The sequence below is a fragment of the Conger conger genome, chromosome 5 (genome assembly GCF_963514075.1).
Source record: "Conger conger chromosome 5, fConCon1.1, whole genome shotgun sequence".
NCBI classification, from domain to species: domain Eukaryota; kingdom Metazoa; phylum Chordata; class Actinopteri; order Anguilliformes; family Congridae; genus Conger; species Conger conger.
Window position 1 is genome coordinate 60,831,182 of NC_083764.1, and position 22,500 is coordinate 60,853,681.

The 22,500-nt window shown below is 47.8% G+C and overlaps 2 protein-coding genes across 4 annotated transcripts in view; both read right to left on the reverse strand.

Annotated features, from left to right (window-relative positions):
* Positions 1-4,753: 4,753 nt before the first annotated feature.
* gk5 (glycerol kinase 5) lies at positions 4,754-17,409 on the reverse strand. 2 transcript variants are annotated; one of them, XM_061242861.1, is made up of 16 exons: positions 16,665-17,409; positions 16,376-16,469; positions 14,922-14,997; positions 14,683-14,776; positions 14,080-14,211; positions 13,236-13,311; positions 12,857-12,918; positions 12,202-12,275; positions 11,584-11,644; positions 11,015-11,141; positions 10,490-10,594; positions 9,614-9,708; positions 9,041-9,144; positions 8,087-8,146; positions 7,507-7,640; positions 4,754-7,037 (listed from the first exon to the last, which is right to left on the reverse strand). In XM_061242861.1, exons 1-16 carry the CDS (start codon positions 16,788-16,790, stop codon positions 6,889-6,891), a joined length of 1,569 nt encoding a protein of 522 aa, XP_061098845.1. In that variant the 5' UTR covers positions 16,791-17,409; the 3' UTR covers positions 4,754-6,888. The 2 variants fall into 2 exon arrangements, with proteins under 2 accessions (XP_061098845.1, XP_061098846.1); XM_061242862.1 differs by lacking the exons at positions 4,754-7,037; positions 7,507-7,640; positions 8,087-8,146 and adding an exon at positions 8,157-8,686.
* A 753-nt stretch (positions 17,410-18,162) lies between these two features.
* The window catches only part of xrn1 (5'-3' exoribonuclease 1), a 37,097-nt gene continuing 32,759 nt past the window's right edge, over positions 18,163-22,500 (reverse strand). For both annotated transcript variants that reach the window (XM_061243711.1, XM_061243710.1), the window contains 3 exons: positions 21,486-21,594; positions 21,107-21,276; positions 18,163-19,744 (listed from right to left, as the gene is read on the reverse strand). In XM_061243711.1, coding sequence (XP_061099695.1) covers positions 19,451-19,744; positions 21,107-21,276; positions 21,486-21,594 — 573 coding nt within the window. In that variant the 3' untranslated portion in view covers positions 18,163-19,450. The remainder of the gene's footprint in view (positions 19,745-21,106; positions 21,277-21,485; positions 21,595-22,500) is intronic.

Sequence of the window (22,500 nt, forward strand, 5' to 3'; positions counted from 1 at the left end):
ACAATCCGTGACTCCCCCCCCCCCCCCATCCCCCCATCCCCCCATCCCCTCTCACGCAGTAAAATGTCCAGCGTTAGCTCTCACAGAGTTTCCGTGTGTGCACCTATGGTGTAATTTAACTCGGGGCATTTTACAGTGCGCTCTCTGTCCTTGCTCTCTTGTCCTCTCGATTGGTTCGAAGCACTAGCAGAGACTCTACTGCTCCCTGCAGGCAGGGAAAGGCCAGTGGAGGCTGATGAGATATAAAACCCTGTGGTCTGAGTATCTCTGCCCAGGTGCAGAGAAAGAGAGAGAAAGAGAGAGAGGGAAAGAGATAAAGAGAGAAAGAGACGGGGGAGGAATATAGAGTGGGATGGTAAGAGAGAAGAGGGTTAGCTTGAGTGTTATAATGACATTGAAAAACAGATGAGAGCATCTATATCCGCGTGTGTGTATGCATGCGTGTGAGTGTGTGTGTGTGTGAGTGTCTCTGTGGATGCGTGTCTGTGAGTGTGCGTTCGTGGGTGTGTACGTGAGTGTGTGTGTGAGTTTGTGTGCATGTGTGTGAGAGAGTATGTGTGTACCTGTGCGTGTTGTGTGTCTGTGTGCGTGTTGTGTGTGAGAGAGTGCGTGAGAGTGGGCGTGCATGCGTGTAGCTGGTCAGTGATGAATTCACCACACCGCTCAGCCTGGAGGTGAAAGCAGGACTCTCTCTCTGTGCTGCTGCCTGCCTGTCCACACGGTTCACACACAATCCCCACCATTGTGTTCCGTATGAATGAAAGTGCGTAAATGTGGGACCAATTAGAGTCTCTCTCTGTCCCCTTCTGCCTCCCTCTCCCTGTCCCTCTCTCCCTCCCTCCCTCCCTCTCTCTCTCCACCCCCCCCCCCCCACAAGTGCCACTGAGCAGGGATGAGGTGTGTTTGTTCCCTCCCACCCGCATGTCACCGTGGCGATAGAACCCTGAGGTCACTGTGTCCTACAGAGTCCAGATCTCCCCCACACACACACACACACACACACACTCAAACTGTCCTCAATGTGCAGCTGAACTGAAGGGGGGAGGGGGAAAAATCTATCTCCTGAGAGAACTGGCCTGAAAAACTACAATTCCCATGAGCCCCATCCTTTCAGAGGAGCCCCATAGCACCTCTGCTGTTCTTCACGCCAAACCACAGTCTAATTGGAGGATGGGGGGGGGGCACAGTCACAGTCCCGAGGTCACAGTCCCCCCCCAGTTTTTCAATCCAGACAGCCCCCCTAGGGACAGGCTCCACCCAATTTAGCAGGGAACAGGCCATTAAACATGAATGCAAAACAAGGTGAACATCCAAGAAGCAGCTCCCTGTGAACGCACAAGGCAGGCACTGAAGGTGGGGATACAGATGTGGGAAGAGAGGAGGGGAGGGGTGCAGAGATGGGGACAGGCTGTATTTGGGGGGGAAGGGGGGAAGGGGGGCAGGGGGATTAAGGGATTAGACCTGTTAACGCCCTGCGACAGTGAAGAGATGAAGGATGAACAACGGGGAGGAATATCTGCACCCAGATGTGTGTGTGTGTGTGTGTGTGTGTGAGTGTGTGTGTGTGTGTGTGTGTGTGTGTGTGAGTGAGTGTGTGTGTGTGTGTGTGTGTGTGTGAGTGTGTGTGTGCATTTCTGTGTTGGTAAAAAGGGAGGGTGGTTATACGTGTGTGCATTTCTGTGTTGGTAAGAAAGGGAGGGTGGTTATACATGTGTGTGTGTGTGTGTATGTGTGGATGTGTGTGTGCATTTCTGTGTTGATAAGAAAGGAAGAGTGGGCATAGATCTGTAGGTGCATTTTTGTGTTGGTGACAAAGGGAGAGTGGTTATATGTGAATGTGTGTGTGTGTGTGTGTGTGTGTGTGTGTGTGTGTGTGTGTGTACGTTTCTGTGTTGGTAAGGGAGAGTGGGCATACATACCTGTGTGTGTGTGTGTGTGTGCGCGTGTGTGTGTAAAGGGAGGGTAATGAGGGTAATGATAGGGTGCCTGTAGCGTAGTGGTTAAGGTGCATGACTGGGATACGCAAGGTCGGTGGTTCGATCCCCGGTGTAGTCACAATAAGATCCACACAGCCGTTGGGCCCTTGAGCAAGGCCCTAAACCCTGCACTGCTCCAGGGATCTCCTGCTTAGTCTGATCAACTGTACATCGCTCTGGATAAGAGCGTCTGCCAAACGCCAATAATATAATGTAGTTTAGCGTAATGGATGCGTGTTTAGTGTCAGTTATAAAAGAACCTTGCCTTCAGCCCCAGGACTGCACATCTGCTGCCACCTACAGGCCACTGCCACAAACTACAACAGGCCACTTCTTAGTGCAGGCTTCACTACCCCTGGAGGTGTAATAATATCTCTCTACAGCAGGGATCATCAAATCACGGTCCTCAAGGGCCGAGAATGCCTGGTTTTCCCTTTACCTGGGAGTCAGGTGTGAAGACAGTCTGGCCAATCAGCAACACTAATTGCTCAGTTAATTGCCTGGGCTGGATTTGGATTTGAGGGCCAGCTTTGATGATCCCCTTTATACAAGTTGCTTTGGAGTTATATGAATTGAATTTTCAGATTTTAGACAACAAACCCAAGACAAGGCAACACAGCGCCAAACCAAAAAGATACATTAAAACTCACTAAAATGTTTACGTCAGAAACTGAAACTGAAAGTGAACAATCCCCTGGGTTCAGTTCACTGATCATAACTTCTTTCTCTTCAAGGGTTTTTTGGGGGTTTTTTTTGCATTTCTGCCAAAATTCCCTTGTTACATTTTTAAATTCATTTTCACTTTTCATTTCAGCATATCTGGAAGTTAGCCCTCCCAGTGGAGATTATGAATGAGCCTTGCAGATAAGCCACTTGGAGATAGGGAGGATGTGTGTGTGTGTGTGCTGGTAGAGGGGCATAGGGGCAGATTTAGGATGGTCCAGCAGTCCTACTGCAGCTTCCCTGGGGGAAGAGTGGCCGGATGTTGATTCCTCTAGATCCAGGAGATCGAGGTCAATCAGGAGGTGATTGGTTGACATCCCTGGTCCCTAGGATCTGTGTGGTGTGTACGAGCTAATGCACTGCTGAACAAGCATTACGACTGCCTAAATCAGGGGTCGGCAACCCTGGTCCTGGAGAGCCGCAGGGTGTGCTGGCTTTCGTTGTTACTTGGCATTAATTGATCAATGAAAGCCGTTGATTGCACAGTTAACTCACCTCACCGGGTTTCTTGGGTCTGAATCGGTTGCTTATTTTAAGGTGGAGACGAAAGCCAGCACACCCTGCGGCTCTCCAGGACCAGGTTTGCCGACCCCTGGCCTAAATCAAGGATCATCAAATCACAGTCCTCGAGGTCAATGAACTTCTGGGTTTCCACCCTCCCTTTAACTGGGAGTCAGATGTGCGGACAGTCTGGCCAATCAGTTGTAGTAAATATTTAGCCAATTACCCGGGAGAAAAGAAAACCAGGGCAGGATTTGGATTCAAGTTTCAGATTTGATGATTGCTGGTCTCAATCAAGGCTGCCTAATCCTGTTCCTGGAGATATACCATCTTGGAGGACAGGGATACTAAATCTTCCCCAGAAAGGGCCACTGTAGGTGCAGCAGTTACACACCTGATTCTACCAAGCAACCATTAGTCTTTGCTCAAGACCTTGATTAGTAGAATCAGGAATGTAACTGCTTGTTTTGAACAGAAGCCCGCACCCACACCAACCCTTTCTGGGAAAGATTGAATGCTCCTGCTCCTTTCAACCCTAACGTGGCACACCTGTTTCTACCAATTATCAGCTCAACAAGATCTCTCGCTGAAGAATGAGGTTTGCTTTGCTAGGGTTGTAGTGAAAACCTACAAGATGGTAGATCTCCAGGAACAGGTTTGGGCAGCCCTGGAGTAAAGGTTCCAGTCATGGTGGATCTAGTTTTTGGTGGGGCAGTTATTTCAATACCCCTTAATCAGCTTATCACAGAAATACAGTACCAGTCAAAAGTTTGGACACATTTTATTTTCTGTTTCATCAAACAATTCACATGTAGTCAATACAAAGATTCTCAGCTTTTATTAAAGAGTATTATTATATTCATAAATTATTACCATGTAGCAATTACAGCACTTTTTATACAGTTCAATGTTTGAGGCAAATTAAAATAAAGTCAAATTAAATAGTCATGTTTTGTATTTGGTTGCATATATTTGTAAGCCATGAAATCCATCAACATCAGTCTGGATACCTCAAGCGATACTAAAACCACTTCGCATTTAATTGAATCTCTCTGGGAACTGGGGGTTGGGACTTGATTCAGCTGTAAATTATGCTGATACAGTATGGAACACATTTGTGGATTAAATTGTTTTTAGTCATCAAGGGTCTAAGGCAGGGGTGTCAAACTGAATCCCCAGGGGGCCGCAGTGTCAGCGGGTTTTTGTGGTTTCCTTTCAATCAGCTGCCAATTAAGGTCAATTAAGGCCTTGAGAACAAGACATGTGGATACTTTAACCAATCAATGACTTGAATGAACCCAGAACACCCCAAAAACCAGCAGACACTACGGCCCTCCAGGACTGGAGTTTGACACCTGTGGTCTAAGGTATGTGAATTCACATGTGAATTGTTTGATGTCTTATTTACTCTGTCATCAAGCAGAAAAAGCAGAAAAGGGCAAGGTGTGTCCAAACTTTTCACTGGTACTGTACAGGTCTGTATCGTTCCCCTTTCTGTGTTCCCGTTCTCTACGGTAAAACGCCTGGTTGAACTAAAGACAGGAGACAACGGATTACATTTTCATGTTTTATTTATCAAATTAAAACTTAATTACAACATCATGGCTAAGATATTCCTGAAAGTGAAAGGTGCTGGGAATACAACCGAAACAATTCGGTGAAATTCCTTTCTGAGTAAGAGGGAGACGTGAATATGGCCACGTCTCCGGAATGCATAATCACGAACTCCAATCTGAACGCTGCTCCCGTTTTCATTCAAACAAAAGCACAGCACTTCATCACATCAGGTGATTCAGATGATATCTCTAGGAAGACCAAGCAGTCCTCCGCAAAACAGGAAGCCCCCCAAATCTTGGCCCTTGGTCGAAAACGGGCCTGTGGAGCTACAGCAATCAAACACATTTAAATTTTGTTTCCTTGGTTACCTCATAACTGTCACTGTCTGTCACCCCTCCCCACAGCACTACCCTGGTGTAAAACCCAGCAATGACCAGCTTGAAATGCCAGCTGCCAGCCGTTTCAAAACCTAGCTTGAGCTGAATTATTTCAGCAGGGCAGCTCCTCAAACGTTCTGTAAACACTGAATGTATGGCGTTGATCCTGGTGGCACTCTTGTGCAGTTAGGCATAGCAGAAGGGAAAAGTTTTCACTTAAAACAAAAAAGTAGGAAGTTTGAGGACAAAAAGCCGTTGTTGAGCCATAGCCACATAGGGAAGGGAGATGTGGACAGGATAGTAGAATAGGGGCAGGAGATTTTATGGTAATACCTCTAGATACTGTACATACTAAGCGGTTATCAATGCTAAAGTCATCACATTTTATTTGAAACACATTGCTGACATTTATAACACATTTGTAAAGAGAATACCGGTGGGGGGTACAGAGGGAATACTGCATGGTGTAACTTTGTCTGGTGGGTCTCAACGCCTCACCGAAAATATCTTATTATTGACCACGGACCATGGGGGAAAAAAAAAAAAAGAGGCTTTTTTTTGGTGATGTATTAAGAATTCACGACCGCACAGCATGCTGAAATGTCAAGAGGTTGTAAACTCGATGATTTACGCGAGCGTGGATCGAGGATAAAGTCCGTATTCTCACCTAGCACGGCGAGTGAGCGGGAAAGGGCTGAGGTGAGCCTGGATTAGCACTCAGTACAGGCCCCGAAAAGAGGCGAAGCAGCCGGAACGAGCTGTTCCCGTTTGACACCGAGCACCTGTGAGATTCACCGACACCCAAAACACCCCAAAAAAAAACAAAAAAAAACAAAAACAACGTCCATTATCAGAAACGGACACGAGAAAATTACACCATAGAAGGTATAAATAACAGTCATACGAGTTCCTGTGTCGCAATCGTTGGGGATTTTACTATGCCTAGTGTTTCCGTGCGTGGACACGCGCGCACACGCACACATACATACACACACACAGACATGCACATACACATACGCACACATACACACACACGCACATACACACACATACACACACACACTGTAGTGCGTAGCTGTAGCTGATAGTGTCTGAAAAACAGCTTGTGTGTTCAGGCAGCATCTGGTCTATTCTGATGGAAGGGGAAAGGACTAAAAGGGACAGTTTATATTATCAGTATTAGTAATATTATTAATGATTATTATTATTTTATATTATTGATATAACCCAAATGCCCACTTACCATCCACCAAAAAGCCAGATGGTCCTCAAAAGAGGGAAAGTATCCTTCATCACACACAAAGACCGTCTTGTGTCCATCTAAAACATACACCAAAACTGAAATAATGTCAAAGAAACGAATGTCATAAAAAGTGTCGTTCCGCAAACGTCAGTTGGCTTCAGAAACCCCTCCCTGCCCAGAGTTGTCACAGATATCATTATTCATTCATTGTTCATTCATTCACCCAGAGTTAGCACCGGAATGGCTTCCATTCACGGATAATTCATTCATTAATCACTGTAAACACGACACCCATCTTCATTAAGGTAGAGGAATGGAGCCGTCGGAAGCGCCGACGCGTCCGGACAAGCTCTCAACCAGGCGGAGCTGCGTCAGTTAGGTTTCCAGCATTTCAAATCCTGTCCAGAAATTCCGCTTTGGCAGTTGGTGCTGTCGGGGCGTACGGGAGACGGATGGGGGAATGTTCACGGAGGCTCCTCAGGTTCAGCAGCGCAGAGCCCCCTGGGCGGGGTCAGGCTTTGCTGTACCAGCGCAGGGAGCGCTGCAGGGCCCTCTCCCAGCTCTGCAGGACGGGTCTGTAGCGCCCCTGGAGGTCCCGCGGCAGGAACATGCGGTCTGATCTCCGCAGACGCTTCAGCTCCTCCCGATTCCTCCAGAAACCTGCGGGGACAGGCCAGCAGAGGGCGACGGTGAGGCGACAGGCCAGCAGAGGGCGACGGTGAGGCGACAGGCCAGCAGAGGGCGACGGTGAGGCGACAGGCCCGCTTCCCCCCCGTTTCATTACATTACAGAGCTGGATGCTCTTATCCAGAGCGACGTGCAGTTGTTAGACTAAGCAGGAGACAATCCTCCCCTGGAGCAATGCAGGGTTAAGGGCCTTGCTCAAGGGCCTTGCTCAAGGGCCCAACGGCTGTGCGGATCTTATTGTGGCTACACCGGGATTAGAACCACCGACCTTGCGTGTCCCAGTCATTTACCTTAACTACTACGCGACAGGTTTCCCACCTGGAGAAAGTAAGAAAGTATGAAAGTATGAAAGTATGAAAGTATGGAAGTATGGAAGTATGGAAGGACTCGGAGTTGGACAGAGCCCAGCAGAGGAAACTCCAGTATCAGGGGGGACACTTACCGACTTGTAATCCGGCCACGAAGGCCACCCCCAGACTGGACATGTCGAAGTGGGTCGGCCGGTCGATCTTCTTCCCCAGAAGGTCCGCGGTCAGCTGCAGGATGAAGTCATTGGTACACACACCCCCGTCCGCCCTGAAGACACACACACACACACACACACACACACACACACACACACACGAATATGTGAGGAGTCTATCTTCTGAACTCAAGAGTACAGATATGTCTTTGCTCAGCACCAAAACTAAATTTGCAAGCACTAAAGCGGAACAAAAGAGAAAACAGGAAATGGTTTCATGTCAACAATGTCACATGACCCTACGTGTGACTGCACGCACTCGCCCCAAAGATGGGGAGCACCCGTCTCACGCCAGAAAAAACCCTGGAACTGGAGTCAGCTGAAGCGGACAGGAGGGCGGCTCACCCAGCTAAGGCACTGTCCTGGGGCTCACTGGCCTGATGCAGTGGCTGTTAGAAGTAGTAGGTGACGGGTGACAGGGGCTAACAATGCCCAGGATTAGGGAGTGCTCAGGAATTAGAAAACAAACAAAAACAGGAGGCATACGGACCAGAAGTACCTGATTCTGGTGATGGGTACTTGTGTTTCTCGAGCCATGATGTCATAAAGCTGTTTGTTCCTGTGAACAGAGCACAATGCACACATTACAGTGATGTCATAAAGCAGTTTGTTCCTGTGAAAAGCCCACAATGCACACATTACAGTGATGTCATAAAGCTGTTTGTTCCTGTGAACAGCGCACAATGCGCACATTACAGTGATGTCATAAAGCTGTTTGTTCCTGTGAACAGCGCACAATGCGCACATTACAGTGATGTCATAAAGCTGTTTGTTCCTGTGAACAGCGCACAATGCGCACATTACAGTGATGTCATAAAGCTGTTTGTTCCTGTGAACAGCGCACAATGCGCACATTACAGTGATGTCATAAAGCTGTTTGTTCCTGTAAACAGCTCACAATGCGCACATTACGGTGATGTCATAAAGCTGTTTGTTCCTGTGAACAGAGCACAATGCACACATTACAGTGATGTTATAAAGCAGTTTGTTCCTGTGAACAGCCCACAATGCACACATTACAGTGATGTCATAAAGCTGTTTGTTCCTGTGAACAGCGCACAATGCGCACATTACAGTGATGTCATAAAGCTGTTTGTTCCTGTGAACAGCGCACAATGCGCACATTACAGTGATGTCATAAAGCTGTTGGTTCCTGTAAACAGCACAGTGCACACAGACCGAAAACCTCCCAACACACTGGCAGCAGTACAGCCTGGTGGCTATGGTGCTTGACTGGCACCTGGAAGGCTGGTGTTTCAAGCTCCAATTATTGTTGCCACAATAAGATCAGTGTAGCTGTTGGCCCTTGAGCAAGGCCCTTAACCCCACATTGTCCCTTGCTAAGTCTAATGAACTGTAAATTGCTTTGGATAAGAAAGCATCAGCTAAATAACTGTGACATAAATATGAGAAGGGGGAGGCAGGAGAGGGACAGGGAGCAGGCACCCCTCACCTGAAGGCCAGTGACTCCAGTATGGCACGGACCAGGTGACTTTTGGTGGTGGAGGGTTTCAGGCCCATGAAGGAGGCACAAGCCCCGGGGTCATTGAGCGGAGCCTGAGACACACACGCACACGTTATGTACAGACGCACACACGCAGGGGCAGGCGTGAGGATGATATGAATGCGTCACATCACATCACAAAAAAAATAGCATTTTACATATCAACAGAATAAAAATTTTAAAAAATAAAAAAATAAAAACTTACTGCAGATCAGGGACAGACCGCAGCAAAGGTAAAAACAAAAACATGTTTTACTGAACAGCCTCAGAATGTGTTCACTGCACACACAAACCTACTTATTCCTGCTCCACACACACACGCACACACACAAAGACAGACAGACACAGACGCACGCACACACACACGCAAACGCACACGCACACACACAAAGACAGATACACACACACAGACGCACACACACAAAGACAGACAGACACAGACATACGCGCATGCGCTCACACGCTCACACACACGCTCACACACACGCTCACACACACGCTCACACACACGCTCACACACACCTGCAGGCCGCTGAAGGACGGGACGAAGCACACTCCATCTGAATCCTCCACACTGCTGGCCAGCGCCTCAGTCTCCTTTACGTCCGAAAACAGGTCTGCCAAACAACACATCGCCTTACACTACAATACAATCACATCACCTTACACTACAGTACAACCCATTCCCCAAACAACACATCGCCTTACACTACAATACAATCACATCGCCTTACACTACAGTACAATCACATTACGCTACAGTACAACCCATTCCACAAACAAACAATCGTATCCAGAGCAACACTCAAACTCAGAAACTTTAATCCGTCTTAGTCCGAAGGAAAAAAAACACCAGTGTGTCACCGGAGTACATTTGGCAGAGTGCCAACTGGAATTATACTGGATATTTACATACCGGGTAATTTGACTACTGTAATTATCTCACCAAAACACAGCAAACTGGTCTGAATGCAAAAAAAACAAGTTTGTCTCAACAGAAATGGATGCCACCTGAGGTAACCCCCTGCACATGAAATTAGAACGAGTCAATTCTATTCCCTGCACTACGACTGACTCTACCACTCCAGCGTCGACCACTGGAAATGTCACCATCATCAGCACTATCATCATCATCATCATCATCATCATCATCACCATTGTCACCACCATCATCATCGTCATCACCATCACCATCACAATCATCATCACCATCATCACCATCACAATCATCACCGTCATCATCGTCATCACCACCATCATCGTCGTCATCACCATCACAATCATCATCACCACCATCATCATCATCGTCATCACCATCACAATCATCATCACCACCATCATCGTCGTCATCACCATCATCATCATCATCACCCCCGCTCTCCTCCAGGTGTCTCTCACCCAGCCCGCACGCCCACTTGATGGCCGTTCCCGTGTCCGCGGAGTTCCCCTCTGCCAGGAACACCACCTCCGGACCAATCTTCCACCCCACCAAAGGGTACAGTCCTGCACAGAGACAGGAGCCTCATTGCGGTTAAATACATATATACTACATTCAATTCAGTTCATTTTTGTATAGTGCTCTTCACAGGAGACCGTCACAAAAACACTTCACAGAGTAACGCAGAAGAGAATTAATTAACAATGAATTAACATCTCAGCCCTAAGCCCCCAGTGGTATATGAGGTAAACGACTCCCTTAGAGGAGAAAAACCCTCAAACAAATCACAGGAGGAACTCGGCTATAGGGGCACGCCCATCCTCTGCTGGCCAACAAGCGGATATATACTCACTGAGACTATGTTTAAAACCAGGGTAGATTCAGGAAGCTCCATTTTAGCATGCTTCAACCAGTGCCAACGGGCGTGGTGGGAAATGTAGTTGTCTACCTGACCAAGATGCATTGTGGGGAATGTAGTTGCATACCTGCCCAAGATGCATGTGGCTTGTTCCCGGTGTTGATGTCCAGAAAGGTGCCCGTTCCCATGGTGATCTTTACGTCGCCGGTGTTGAAGCAGCACTCCCCAAACATGGCGGCCTGTTGGTCGGCCATCTACAGGACGCAGCCCGTTCTATTAACCTTCGCCCAACTCTTCCTCCTCCACCCGAGAGAGTGTCTACACTCATAAACTCCGCATCAAGAGCAACCAGAATGGAGCATCTGCCCCACACAGGTAGAGTGGGGGAAAGTCAATTGTCCATGGCCACTCATGCCCCCCCCCCCCCCCTCCAAAAAAAAAAAATATTTTACCGTTTTTGTGTGAAAACGTTATTTCAGCAATATGCTAAGCCTGGCAAACAGCAGCTACTGATATGAAATAAACCTTCCCACTCATCAATCCCCAGGATTTCGTTCCAGTCACCTGGATTTGCCTGGCTGACTATTCTCCAGCTAGGAGGTAGCACTAATCAGTGAAATCAGCTGGCTGAGTGGAAGAAACACTGGCCAGGACTTTTACTTCCAGACCCCCTGGACCTCAAACAGGCCGACTCACCACAGACATGATGCTGATCGGCACGCCGAAGATGCTGGGGTCCGACGGCCCGTAGTTCTGCCTGGGAGGAGAAGGGAAAATAAGAGAGACGGTTTAGCGTCTCCTCGATCACCCTGCCCGTCCCCTCCACATCAGTCGTCTCTAATTTCCTGGAACTAACCTGCGTGTTAACTTGAGCCGCAGGGTCTGAAATGTCTGCCACTACACGCAAATGTCTGGTCAACCCTTTAGGGTGCAAGACCGCAAATTCACGTTCTCAGCTGAACATCCTAATGCTGATGAAAGCAATGGAGTTCTAGAACACCGATTGGAAATAAAAAATAAAAAACATTCCAAGAAACCTATTCTTCAAAGGGTTAATTTAAGTAGTGAATATGAATGCCAAGAATGTAAAATGCTCGGGAAACATAATTAAATAAATGTGTTTCCTGTAACAACACGGGCACCTCATCCCTCCTTAAACTCCCATGATGCTCACATGCCCAGGACACAAGCCTCGTGCTGGGGGAAAAAGCCCCGTTCACATTTTCAGCAACAGCAACGGATAAAACGCGACGTGCCGGTGGCTCACAGCGAACGGGAGAGGTGAAACTGTGCCGGGCGTCATGTGACACTCACCCCGTGTCCACCACAGTGGGCAGGATGGACATCGGCAGAGAGACCAGCGAGCACAGGAGGCTGCTCCAGCACATCTGAGTCACAGCCCGGGAGTCAGACACAGAGGCCACAAACACCGAGTCACAGACACAAACACAGCGCCAGCCAGTCAGAGTCACAGATACAGAGTCGGGCACAATATCAGAGTCACGGTCACAGTCAAGAGTCACGGACACAGAGTCAGGGACAAAGTAACGGACACCGAGTCACGGACACAGAGTCAGGGACAAAGTAACGGACACCGAGTCACAGACACGGTCACAACCCGACAGATACCGATTCAAAGACGCAACGATGATGACACACGCTGGGTCAGAGTCACAGTCAGACCGGGACAGAGACAGACGCAATATGAGTCACTTGCAGAGTCAAAAATACAGAGTCAGTCACTGAGACAAGGTCAGACACAAATAAAGAGTCACAGAGACACAGAGAATCGCCACCACTGCCAGAGTGACAGAATATGCAGCTCTGTCCTGGCTATCCGTCGTACGGTCGTGTCACATTGTGTTACAAGGCAGGAGTGGTGGAGATGCGATGAAAGGTTTAGAAACATCAGTTAAGTGACTGGTAAATTTGACAACACCAACACCACCACACATGAGAACCGGTTCACCTGGTATGAGTCATACATCCCTGTAGAGCTGGCGTTGGAATAGTCAGTGACATGAAATGAGCCTGTGACAGAACAAAAATTCCAATTAAAAACACACACGCACAGACCCGCATTGGCGTCCGCACACACACTCTTGTTTGTGCAAGCAGACACGTGCATGCACAAACACAGGCACACAGCCATGCACGTGAATTCACGCCCACACAGCCTATCACATGCAGAAACATCTCGACGTCCACATACACTCACGGGTGATATTTAAGAATTACAATTTTTTTTTAAAGTCCTTTCCCCAGCCCCTGCCTACCACTATGCCTGCAGAATGGAGCAGGAGAACAAGAGCAGTTGACCGAGGGGCGCGGGCCAGGTCTGGACTCACCTTTAGAGAGCTTGTACAGCAGCCAGGTGTCAATGGTCCCGAAGCAGCAATTCCCCTCCGCCACCGCATGCCTCACCTGCCACACACACTCACACTCAGGGTCTTACAGGCCAGGGAAGAGCACACACTCACACACTCACACACACACACTCACACACACTCACACACACTCACACACACTCACACACACACGCTCACACACGCTCACACACGCTCACACACGCTCACACACGCTCACACACGCTCACACGCTCACACGCTCACACGCTCACACGCTCACACGCTCACACGCTCACACGCTCACACGCTCACACACTCACACGCTCACACACTCACACACTCACACTCAGGGTCTTACAGGCCAGGGAAGAGCACACGCTCACACACTCACACACAGGGTCTTACAGGCCAGGGAAGAGCACACACTCACACACTCACACACTCACACACTCACACACTCACACACTCACACACTCACACACTCACACACACACACACACACACACACACACACACACACTCACACACTCACACACTCACACACTCACACACTCACACACTCACACACTCACACACTCACACACACACACACACACACACACACACACACACACACACACACAGGGACTTACAGGCCAGGTAAGAGCACTCACACTCACACTCACACTCACACTCACACTCACACTCACACTCACACTCACACTCACACTCACACTCACACAGGCCAGGTAAGAGCACTCTCACACTCTCACACTCTCACACTCTCACACTCTCACACTCTCACACTCTCACACTCTCACACTCTCACACTCTCACACTCTCACACTCTCACACTCTCACACACCTCTGCGCAGTGCTGCAGGATCCAGGCCAGGCGCATGGTGACATGTTGGGTGGAGAACACCACCATGCTCGCTGCCTGGAAGCGTTTCTGTCTGGTGAGGACATGTAGCATCTTCATCACCCCATGAATCGCCTAGAGTCAAACACAACCAGTTACACACACACACAACCCCAGAGTTACACACAGACACACGACCCCAGAGTTACACACACACACACACACACACACACACACACACAACCAGAGTTACACACAGACACACGACCCCAGAGTTACACACACACAACCAGAGTTACACACACGACCCCAGAGTTACACACAGACACACGACCCCAGAGTTACACACAGACACACGACCCCAGAGTTACACACACACACAGACACCCAACCACAGAGTCTCACACACACACACACAAACATCCAACCCCAGAGTTACACACACACACACACGCACAAACCCAGAGTCTCACACACACACACACACACACACACACACACACACACACACACACACACACAATCCCAGAGTCTCACACACACACACACACACGGCTAAGAGTTATTTACTGTAATCAGTAAGTTATTTCCCCCCCGTGACCTCACCTTCATGGTGCAGGACCGGTTCCAGGTCCCCACAAGCTCTGCAGACCGGAGGTCCTGCCAGCTGATGAAGTTGTGAAACGGTTGGCCGGTCTTCCTGCAGAAAGGAATGAAAGGAATGTCACAAAAAATCAATTAATAGTACACTTGTGCACACAAACAATTACTGTACACACACACACATACATATACATATCTATGAACATGCCTGTAGCAGTACACGTACACCTGTGCACGCTCACCTGTGCCAGGTGGTGAAGGTCGATCTCTGCGTAGATATCCCCAGCGCTTCCATCTGTCCCATTTGCAAACCGGATTCTAAGGAGTGCGACCGAGAGAAACCCCCCCGTCCCCCATCAACCTTTCTGGGACAGAAACCGTCACAACACACACAAAGCGAGACCTTATATCGCCCGGTTGCACAGGTTACAGACGAGTGCAGGGATCAACTCGGGTCAACCAAGTCCAAAAACAGCCCTGGTTCCAACCTCCCTCTTCTCCCGGGTAATTGCTGTTACTGATTGGCCAGACTGTCTTCACGCCTGACTCCCAGGTGAAGGCAGGGTGGAAAAACAGTCTCTCAGCCCTTGAGGACCGTGAGTTGATAATCCCTGGAGTAGAGGCTTCACAGTCAGAACTTGGGAGTCAGACTCTATGCAACTTAATGTAACACGTCACATTGCTGTTTTTAGCATGGTTCAATCACAACACGTTAAGGGGGCAAAGGCCACTACGGGGTTGAAAGACCGACTAGTTCTGACTGTGGTGCTTCTAGTCGGTGCCCTGTGAAACTGGTAAAAGGAACTAGTGGCTCAAAATGAATGACTAGTAGGCTAAGGGGCAATCCTGTGAGATTGTGTGATCTGAAAGAGGCTTTGTTCAACTACCAAGACAAAATGCGGGGAAAAAACTAAACCCTGCTGAAAAAAACAGCTCAAGCAAGGTTTTGAGCTGGTTGACCAGTTCACACCAACTCAACGTGGTTTAGCTGGTTGACCAGTTAAGACCAGCTCAAGCTATGTTTTGAAACAGCTGGTACCTGGTCGACCAGCTACCAGCTCAGACAAGCTACCAGCACTTGCTGGTTGACCAGCTCATATCCAGCTAGGCCAGCGTATCACCAGCTCAATTTTCAAGCTGGTCAAGCTAGCATAGCTGGATTTTGCACCAGGGAACTTAACTTGTTAACACATCACATTGTTGCTGCGTCACGAGTGTTGCTTTCATTGCAACACGTTAGGCCTCACTACTGTAGCTGAAAGACTAGTCTTGACAGTGACTCTCTTCAGTACACAGAAGTTTCTGATGTAGCATGTGGCCTAAAATAAAATTCATGACTAGTAGGCTAAGTGTCATTCAACTAGCAAAACAAAATGTGGGGAAAAATGTAACTAAACCCTGCTGAAAAAAAACAGCTCAGGCTAGGTTTTGAAACAGTAGGTAGCTGGTTGACCAGTTCAGACCAACTCAAGCTATGCTTTGAAACAGTCCAGCCTGCAGCACTAGCTGATTCACCAGCTCATGTCCAGCTAGACTGCCTTCATGGCCAGCTTGGCAATGCTGGTTGACCAGCTCCTACCAAGCTAGACCAGCTCAATTTTCAAGCTGGTCAAACTGGTGTAGCAGGATGTCACTGCAGGGGAGGGAAACGACAAATCAGGGGTCCTCATTCGGCTTGCCATCGGGAAATAGAGACCTTGCACGGCGCCCTTCACCACGGCAACGAAGCTCTGCCACAACGCTTCCGGGTCCATCTCAACCCACCCCGGCGCAGGGTATATTAGGGTCACCTAAAAAAACACCCGCAGCAGTCATGTAACCACGTTTACTCCGGGATACGGGGTCAAAAATCACCGAGCGTGGCATACGAGACAAAGATCACATTGATAGGCTGGCCAAGGCTAGCTGAACAACACAAGTGGTTTTGTATTTAACTTACAGCGCATTAAGTTAAATTAACCCGCACAAAGTTAAGACTTCGTTACCTTTTTGGAGCATGATCCCCGTATTTCAGCATTCTTGTCATAGATGTGACAACGTATAGATGTTGTACCCACGTCAACTGAAAGAATGTAACTTTCCCTTTTCAAGCCGTTCCTCTGTGTTCCCATTTTAAAGTGAGTTCATTCAATGTATGGCTCACATTCGTTGAAGAAAGGAGACCACCCCCTCTAGTAAAGATCGAGTCTTACGTCCAGCCAGGCTCATTGAGACCAAGTTCACAAGCGGTTATAGCAGGTGACAGCCGATGCTGGTCGCGAACCGTTTAATCGCGTGTTCAAGGAAACCTCGTGTTTAGCAAGTTCACCTCAGCACATCCTTTCCATCACAAAGCATAACTTGTGAGTCTTCTTCGACAACAGCAAATCATTAGCTTCCCAATAATCAGCAGACGATGTTTGAGTTTTCCGTATAATTAGCCCGCCTCATACTGAATCGCAAATACTTCAAGAATTGAGCAATGCGCGCTGTGTGGACTTAGTTGGAGCAGTTCAAAACTTAACTGAGTCAATACTGCACAGAAATCCCCCACCCCTTTGCATTTGAGAGCGGCTGTAGTTCGAAGATTATCCCCGGTCAACAACGGAGGCGTTCGGGTCTCCAACCGTGCAGGTGCAGTCTCTGGGAAGTTTCAAATTTCCCAACCAGCGCTGCATGCCTCCGGATCTAGGTGTGTGTGTGATATAGGCTACTCTCCTTTGACTCTAAACTGCAACAACAGTACGACAGCCTACGTCACGAATCAGTCGATAAGTGGGCATGGTTTCCTTAAAGAGACAGCGAATGAAACAGCGCCCCGCGTAGGCTACGATCCATTTCTCCGCATCCCATTAGCTTAATTACGGTAAAGACCACAGAACGGTTTTGTGCTAGATATCAAGCAGGCATATCCTGTTCAGTAGAGATGGATACTACGTCTGTTCGAAACTGGTTTGAAAAAAATATGGTTCCGTCTGTCTCCACAAAAAAAGTAACCCATCAATAGTTAAGAACATGCGCTTCTCCTAAATCAGTTGATTGTAGCGGCAGTCCGAGACTTTACGATACCGGTGGATGCTTTAAATGCCTGCCAACAGCGGAACTAAATATTACCAAATTATCTGGTTAATGGGTCACCGCTCCCAAATAGTCGGCCATTACGTACAAATGGCCTAAACGAGACTTAAGACATACCTTTCTTAATTACAAAACGATCACATCAATAATAGGTTTATTGGAGAAAAAAAAAAGGATAATATACACACATATTCATGATCCAATAACATTGGTGAGGTTTATAAGACTTCATAAACTTCCTTGATAACATAGAAGGCCGTCACAGAAAATGAAATGCTCAGAAATAAAACCATGGCTGTACGTAGCCCGGTAATTTCGTGTAGTGTGTGCTTCCGTTTGCAGCGAAGCCATAATCCACACATTGCGTAGCCTCACTCAATTAGACATACACTAAAAACTACACATGATTAAATGACATAAATCGCATACAGATAACAAAGGTTTTATTATATGGATATTTACACCATTTCCCAAATGGAAAATGCGTCTGCAATATACGTTTTCCAGCACCTTTGTTGCTTTATGTAATCAATTTAATTTCAAACAAAAAAAGTTCAACATTTTAAAACGCAATTGGCCGCCCTGTGCCAAATCACCGAATATATTTTAGGGAGCAGTGTGAAATCCGTTCCGAAAACAAGACAGGTATACAAATGTTTCTGGTAGCCTTTATCTGTCGTAACTGCCATACAAATTACAACAAGAGACTAACGCATTTTAATTTCAGTCTTAAAAAGGGGCCCGTCATAAAAATACATGTAGAACAAGTGATTAAAAAAAAAAAAAAAAAAAAAACTCAATTTATACTCTCTCAATGTCGGTGCATTGGAGAAGAAAACTCATGACATGATATTCAAGAAAGAGAAAAACGGACAGAACAGTACAGAACATGAGCCCGGAAAAAAACTAAAATCAAAAAAAGAATGCACAAATAAGCTAGTAAAGAGATTAAATGTAAAGCAGAGTAGTCAGTCAGGTTTGTTTCAGTTATGTTGACTCACTTAAGACGATAAAGCTTCCAGTTGCAGAATATTAGTTTTGTCCGAGTTGGGCAGGGACTAAACTCAGTTTTACAGCAGATGGGAATTGTGCTGTTTGTGTTGACAGTGTTTGATATATATATATTTTTTTATGTTATGAAGGGGCATTTCCTTTATTTTGAGGGGTGGGTTGTGCGCCCAGGGTGAAGTATCTTCAAATTCAGACTTCAAAAGACAGCAAACATTTGCAATAAAACATTTAAAAATGTACGGTTTGAAGTAAAAACATGTGCAGAAAAAAAGGAACAATCTGACAAGTGAAAGAAAAAATAAAAAATAAAAATAAAATAAAAACTAAAACAAAAAACATAATGGCTGATGATAAAAAAGAAAAGAAAAAGAAAAAGAAAAAACTAAAACAAAAAACATAATGTCTGATGATAAAAAAGAAAAGAAAAAAATGTTATACAAAATTGCTAAGCTTGAAAAACGAGAGAAAATGAAAAAGTATCCTCCCCAAATTTTCCCCTGAATATATCGAAATAAGAATGTGACCCAATAACAGGTGCTGTGATTGAAATCACTAAAACTCGATTGGGACAGGAAAATAACGCATCATCTTGGCTGCAGTCATTCAGCTGCTGTAGTTTTTGTACTCTGTAATGAACTACAATACCCAGTCTTTTTCTTAAATAATAATAAAATATAAAAAAAAGACAGCACAGAAGGTAATCTCATTTCAAGACTTTCCCAGCCTCAAAGTTCACCGCCAGTTTCCTGGGTTTCCTCTTGGAGGCGGAGCCAGGGGTGTGGGAGGCGGGGTTTTGCCTGGGGGTGTTGGGCGTGGCGGGCGTGGCCTTCTCCTGGGCCTCCGGGGTGACGGGGGGGGTCTTTGGGGGCGGCGTACCGAGGCTGGGCTGAGGGGGGGCGTGGGGGGCCTCGCCTCCCTGGTGCCGGCCCGCGTAGCCTGAATTGTAGAACTCTCTCGTTTCCGCGTTCTTCCGGCCTGAAACGCGCTTCTTCGTGACCTGCGTACAGAGAGAGAGAGACAGAGATAGAGATAGAGACAGAAACAGAGATAGAGATAGAGATAGAGATAGAGATAGAGATAGAGATAGAGACAGAGATAGAGACAGAGATAGAGACAGAGATAGAGATAGAGACAGAGACAGAGACAGAGACACAGAAACAGAGATAGAGATATAGAGAGAGAGAGAGAGAGAGAGACAGAAACAGAGATAGAGATAGAGATAGAGATAGAGACAGAGACAGAGACAGAGACAGAGACAGAGACAGAGACAGAGACAGAGATAGAGATAGAGATAGAGATAGAGATAGAGACAGAGATAGAGACAGAGACAGAGACAGAGACAGAGACAGAGACAGAGACAGAGATAGAGACACAGACACAGACACAGAGACAGAGACAGAGATAGAGACATAGATATAGAGAGAGAGAGAGAGAGAGAGAGAGAGACGCACACAGAGTGAGTGAGTGAGTCGCCATGGATACGGTGGGGCGGGTAAAGCCAACCCATCCCGGACATGGCCACTGAAACAGTAGTGCTGCACAAGGAGATAGGACATGCCCACTTTAACCCTAGTGCCGTATAAGCACGGATAAGACACACCCGTCTCCGTGTGTGTGTGTGAGTGTGTGTGAGTGTGTGTGTGTGAGTGTGAGTGTGTGTGTGTCTCCGTGTGTGTGTGTGTGTGTATGTGAGTGTGAGTGTGAGTGTGTCTCCGTGTGTGTGCGTGTGTGTGTGTGTGTGTGTGTGTGAGAGTGTGTGTGTGTGTGAGAGAGTGTGTGAGTGTGAGTGTGTGTGTGTGTGTGTGTGTGTGTCAGCCGCAGGACCCCTAGTGCTGTACACTGTGAGAACAGATAGCCCACTCAAACCCTGCTGCGAGAGTCCCACTGTGTCAGCGTGCGTTTAAACACGGAGTCGTTTTGGATTACAATACTTTTCTGCGCTCAACTGATCTTAGCTGGCGCAAATGAGCCAACCAAGAGGACCGCAAGGCGGGGTATGCACTTACTGAGAGCATTTCATAGGGTCCAATACACCAGACAAGCTCACAAAAGCGGAGAAAGGTACACGAGTCCAGAACAATGGCGTAACTGACCCTGGCCTGGTGTCCATGCGTTAACAATGCCGTTATCGGCCCTGGTCGAGTGTCAACAGTGGGACCCCCCCCCCCCTCATGCGCTGTACGGATATGCCCACTTTACCCAGCCGTTGCCATAGAGACACACCTTCTCCCCGCCCGCGGGCAGCTCTCCCCCACCGCGACGCGTGTCCTGCAGGCTGTAAAACAGTCAGGGGCTCACGGCACACGAACGCGGAACCGGACGGTCTCACCTTTGGGGGGTCGAGGGGCGGAGCGCTTACCTGCAGGGGGATGAACTGGTTGTGGGACCCCAGGGGGAGGCCGGGGGCCGGGCCCCGGGCCCCGGGGTACGTGCCCTGGTAGAAGGGGGGGCCCTGGTGGGGGAGGTGGGCGTGGCCGGGCCAGTGCAGGGGGGCGTAGCCAGGAGCCTGGGGGTGCATCAGTAGACCCCCTGTGGAGAGAGAGCATAACTGAAAACCACCCTGCAAAACCACTCACACACTCACACACTCACACACTCACACACTCACACACACTCACACACTCACACACTCACACACTCACACACACACACACTCACACACACACACACACACACACACACACACACACACACACTCACACACTCACACACTCACACACTCACACACACACACTCACCAGGCGGTTGGCTGAAAACAGAGGGGATGGGTCCTGCTGCCAGCGCCCTCATCTGCTGCATGCTGGAGAACAGCGGGGGAGTGAGGGGGAACCCGGAGCCCACCGAATTCTGCAGGGAGACACAGAGTTAAACTCACACACACACACAGCGTTACACACACACAGCATTATACTCTCTCACACACACACACACACACACACACACACACACACACACACACACACACACACACACACAGCGTTACACACACACACAGCATTATACTCTCTCACACACACACACACAGCGTTACACACACACAGCATTATACTCTCTCACACACACACAGCGTTACACACACACACACACACACAGCATTATACTCTCTCACACACACACACACACACACACACACACACACACACACACACACACACACACACACACACACACACACACACAGAGCGTTACACACACACAGCATTATACTCTCACACACAGTGTTAAACTCACACACACACAGCGTTACACACACACAGCATTATACTGTCACACACACACACACAAACACACAGAGTGTTAAACTCACACACATACACACACACACACAGCATTACACTCTCACACACACACACACACCACACACAGTGTTAAACTCACACACACTCACACATTATACTCTCACACACACACACACACACACACACACATACACACATACACACATACACACATACACACATACACACAGCATTATACTCACACACACACAGAACGTTAAACTCACACACAGCATTATACTCACACACACACACACACACACATTATATTCACACTCACACACACAGAACATTAAACACACACACACACACACACACACACACACACACACAGTGTTACTCACACTTATAGGTACTCAGAAATATATTTAACCCTTTTTTTGCACCGTTTTACAACCCAAATGAAACAAGAGCGAATGACCTGGACCACAGCAGCCCAGGACAACCCACCTCCCCACGGTATGTTCTGTTACAG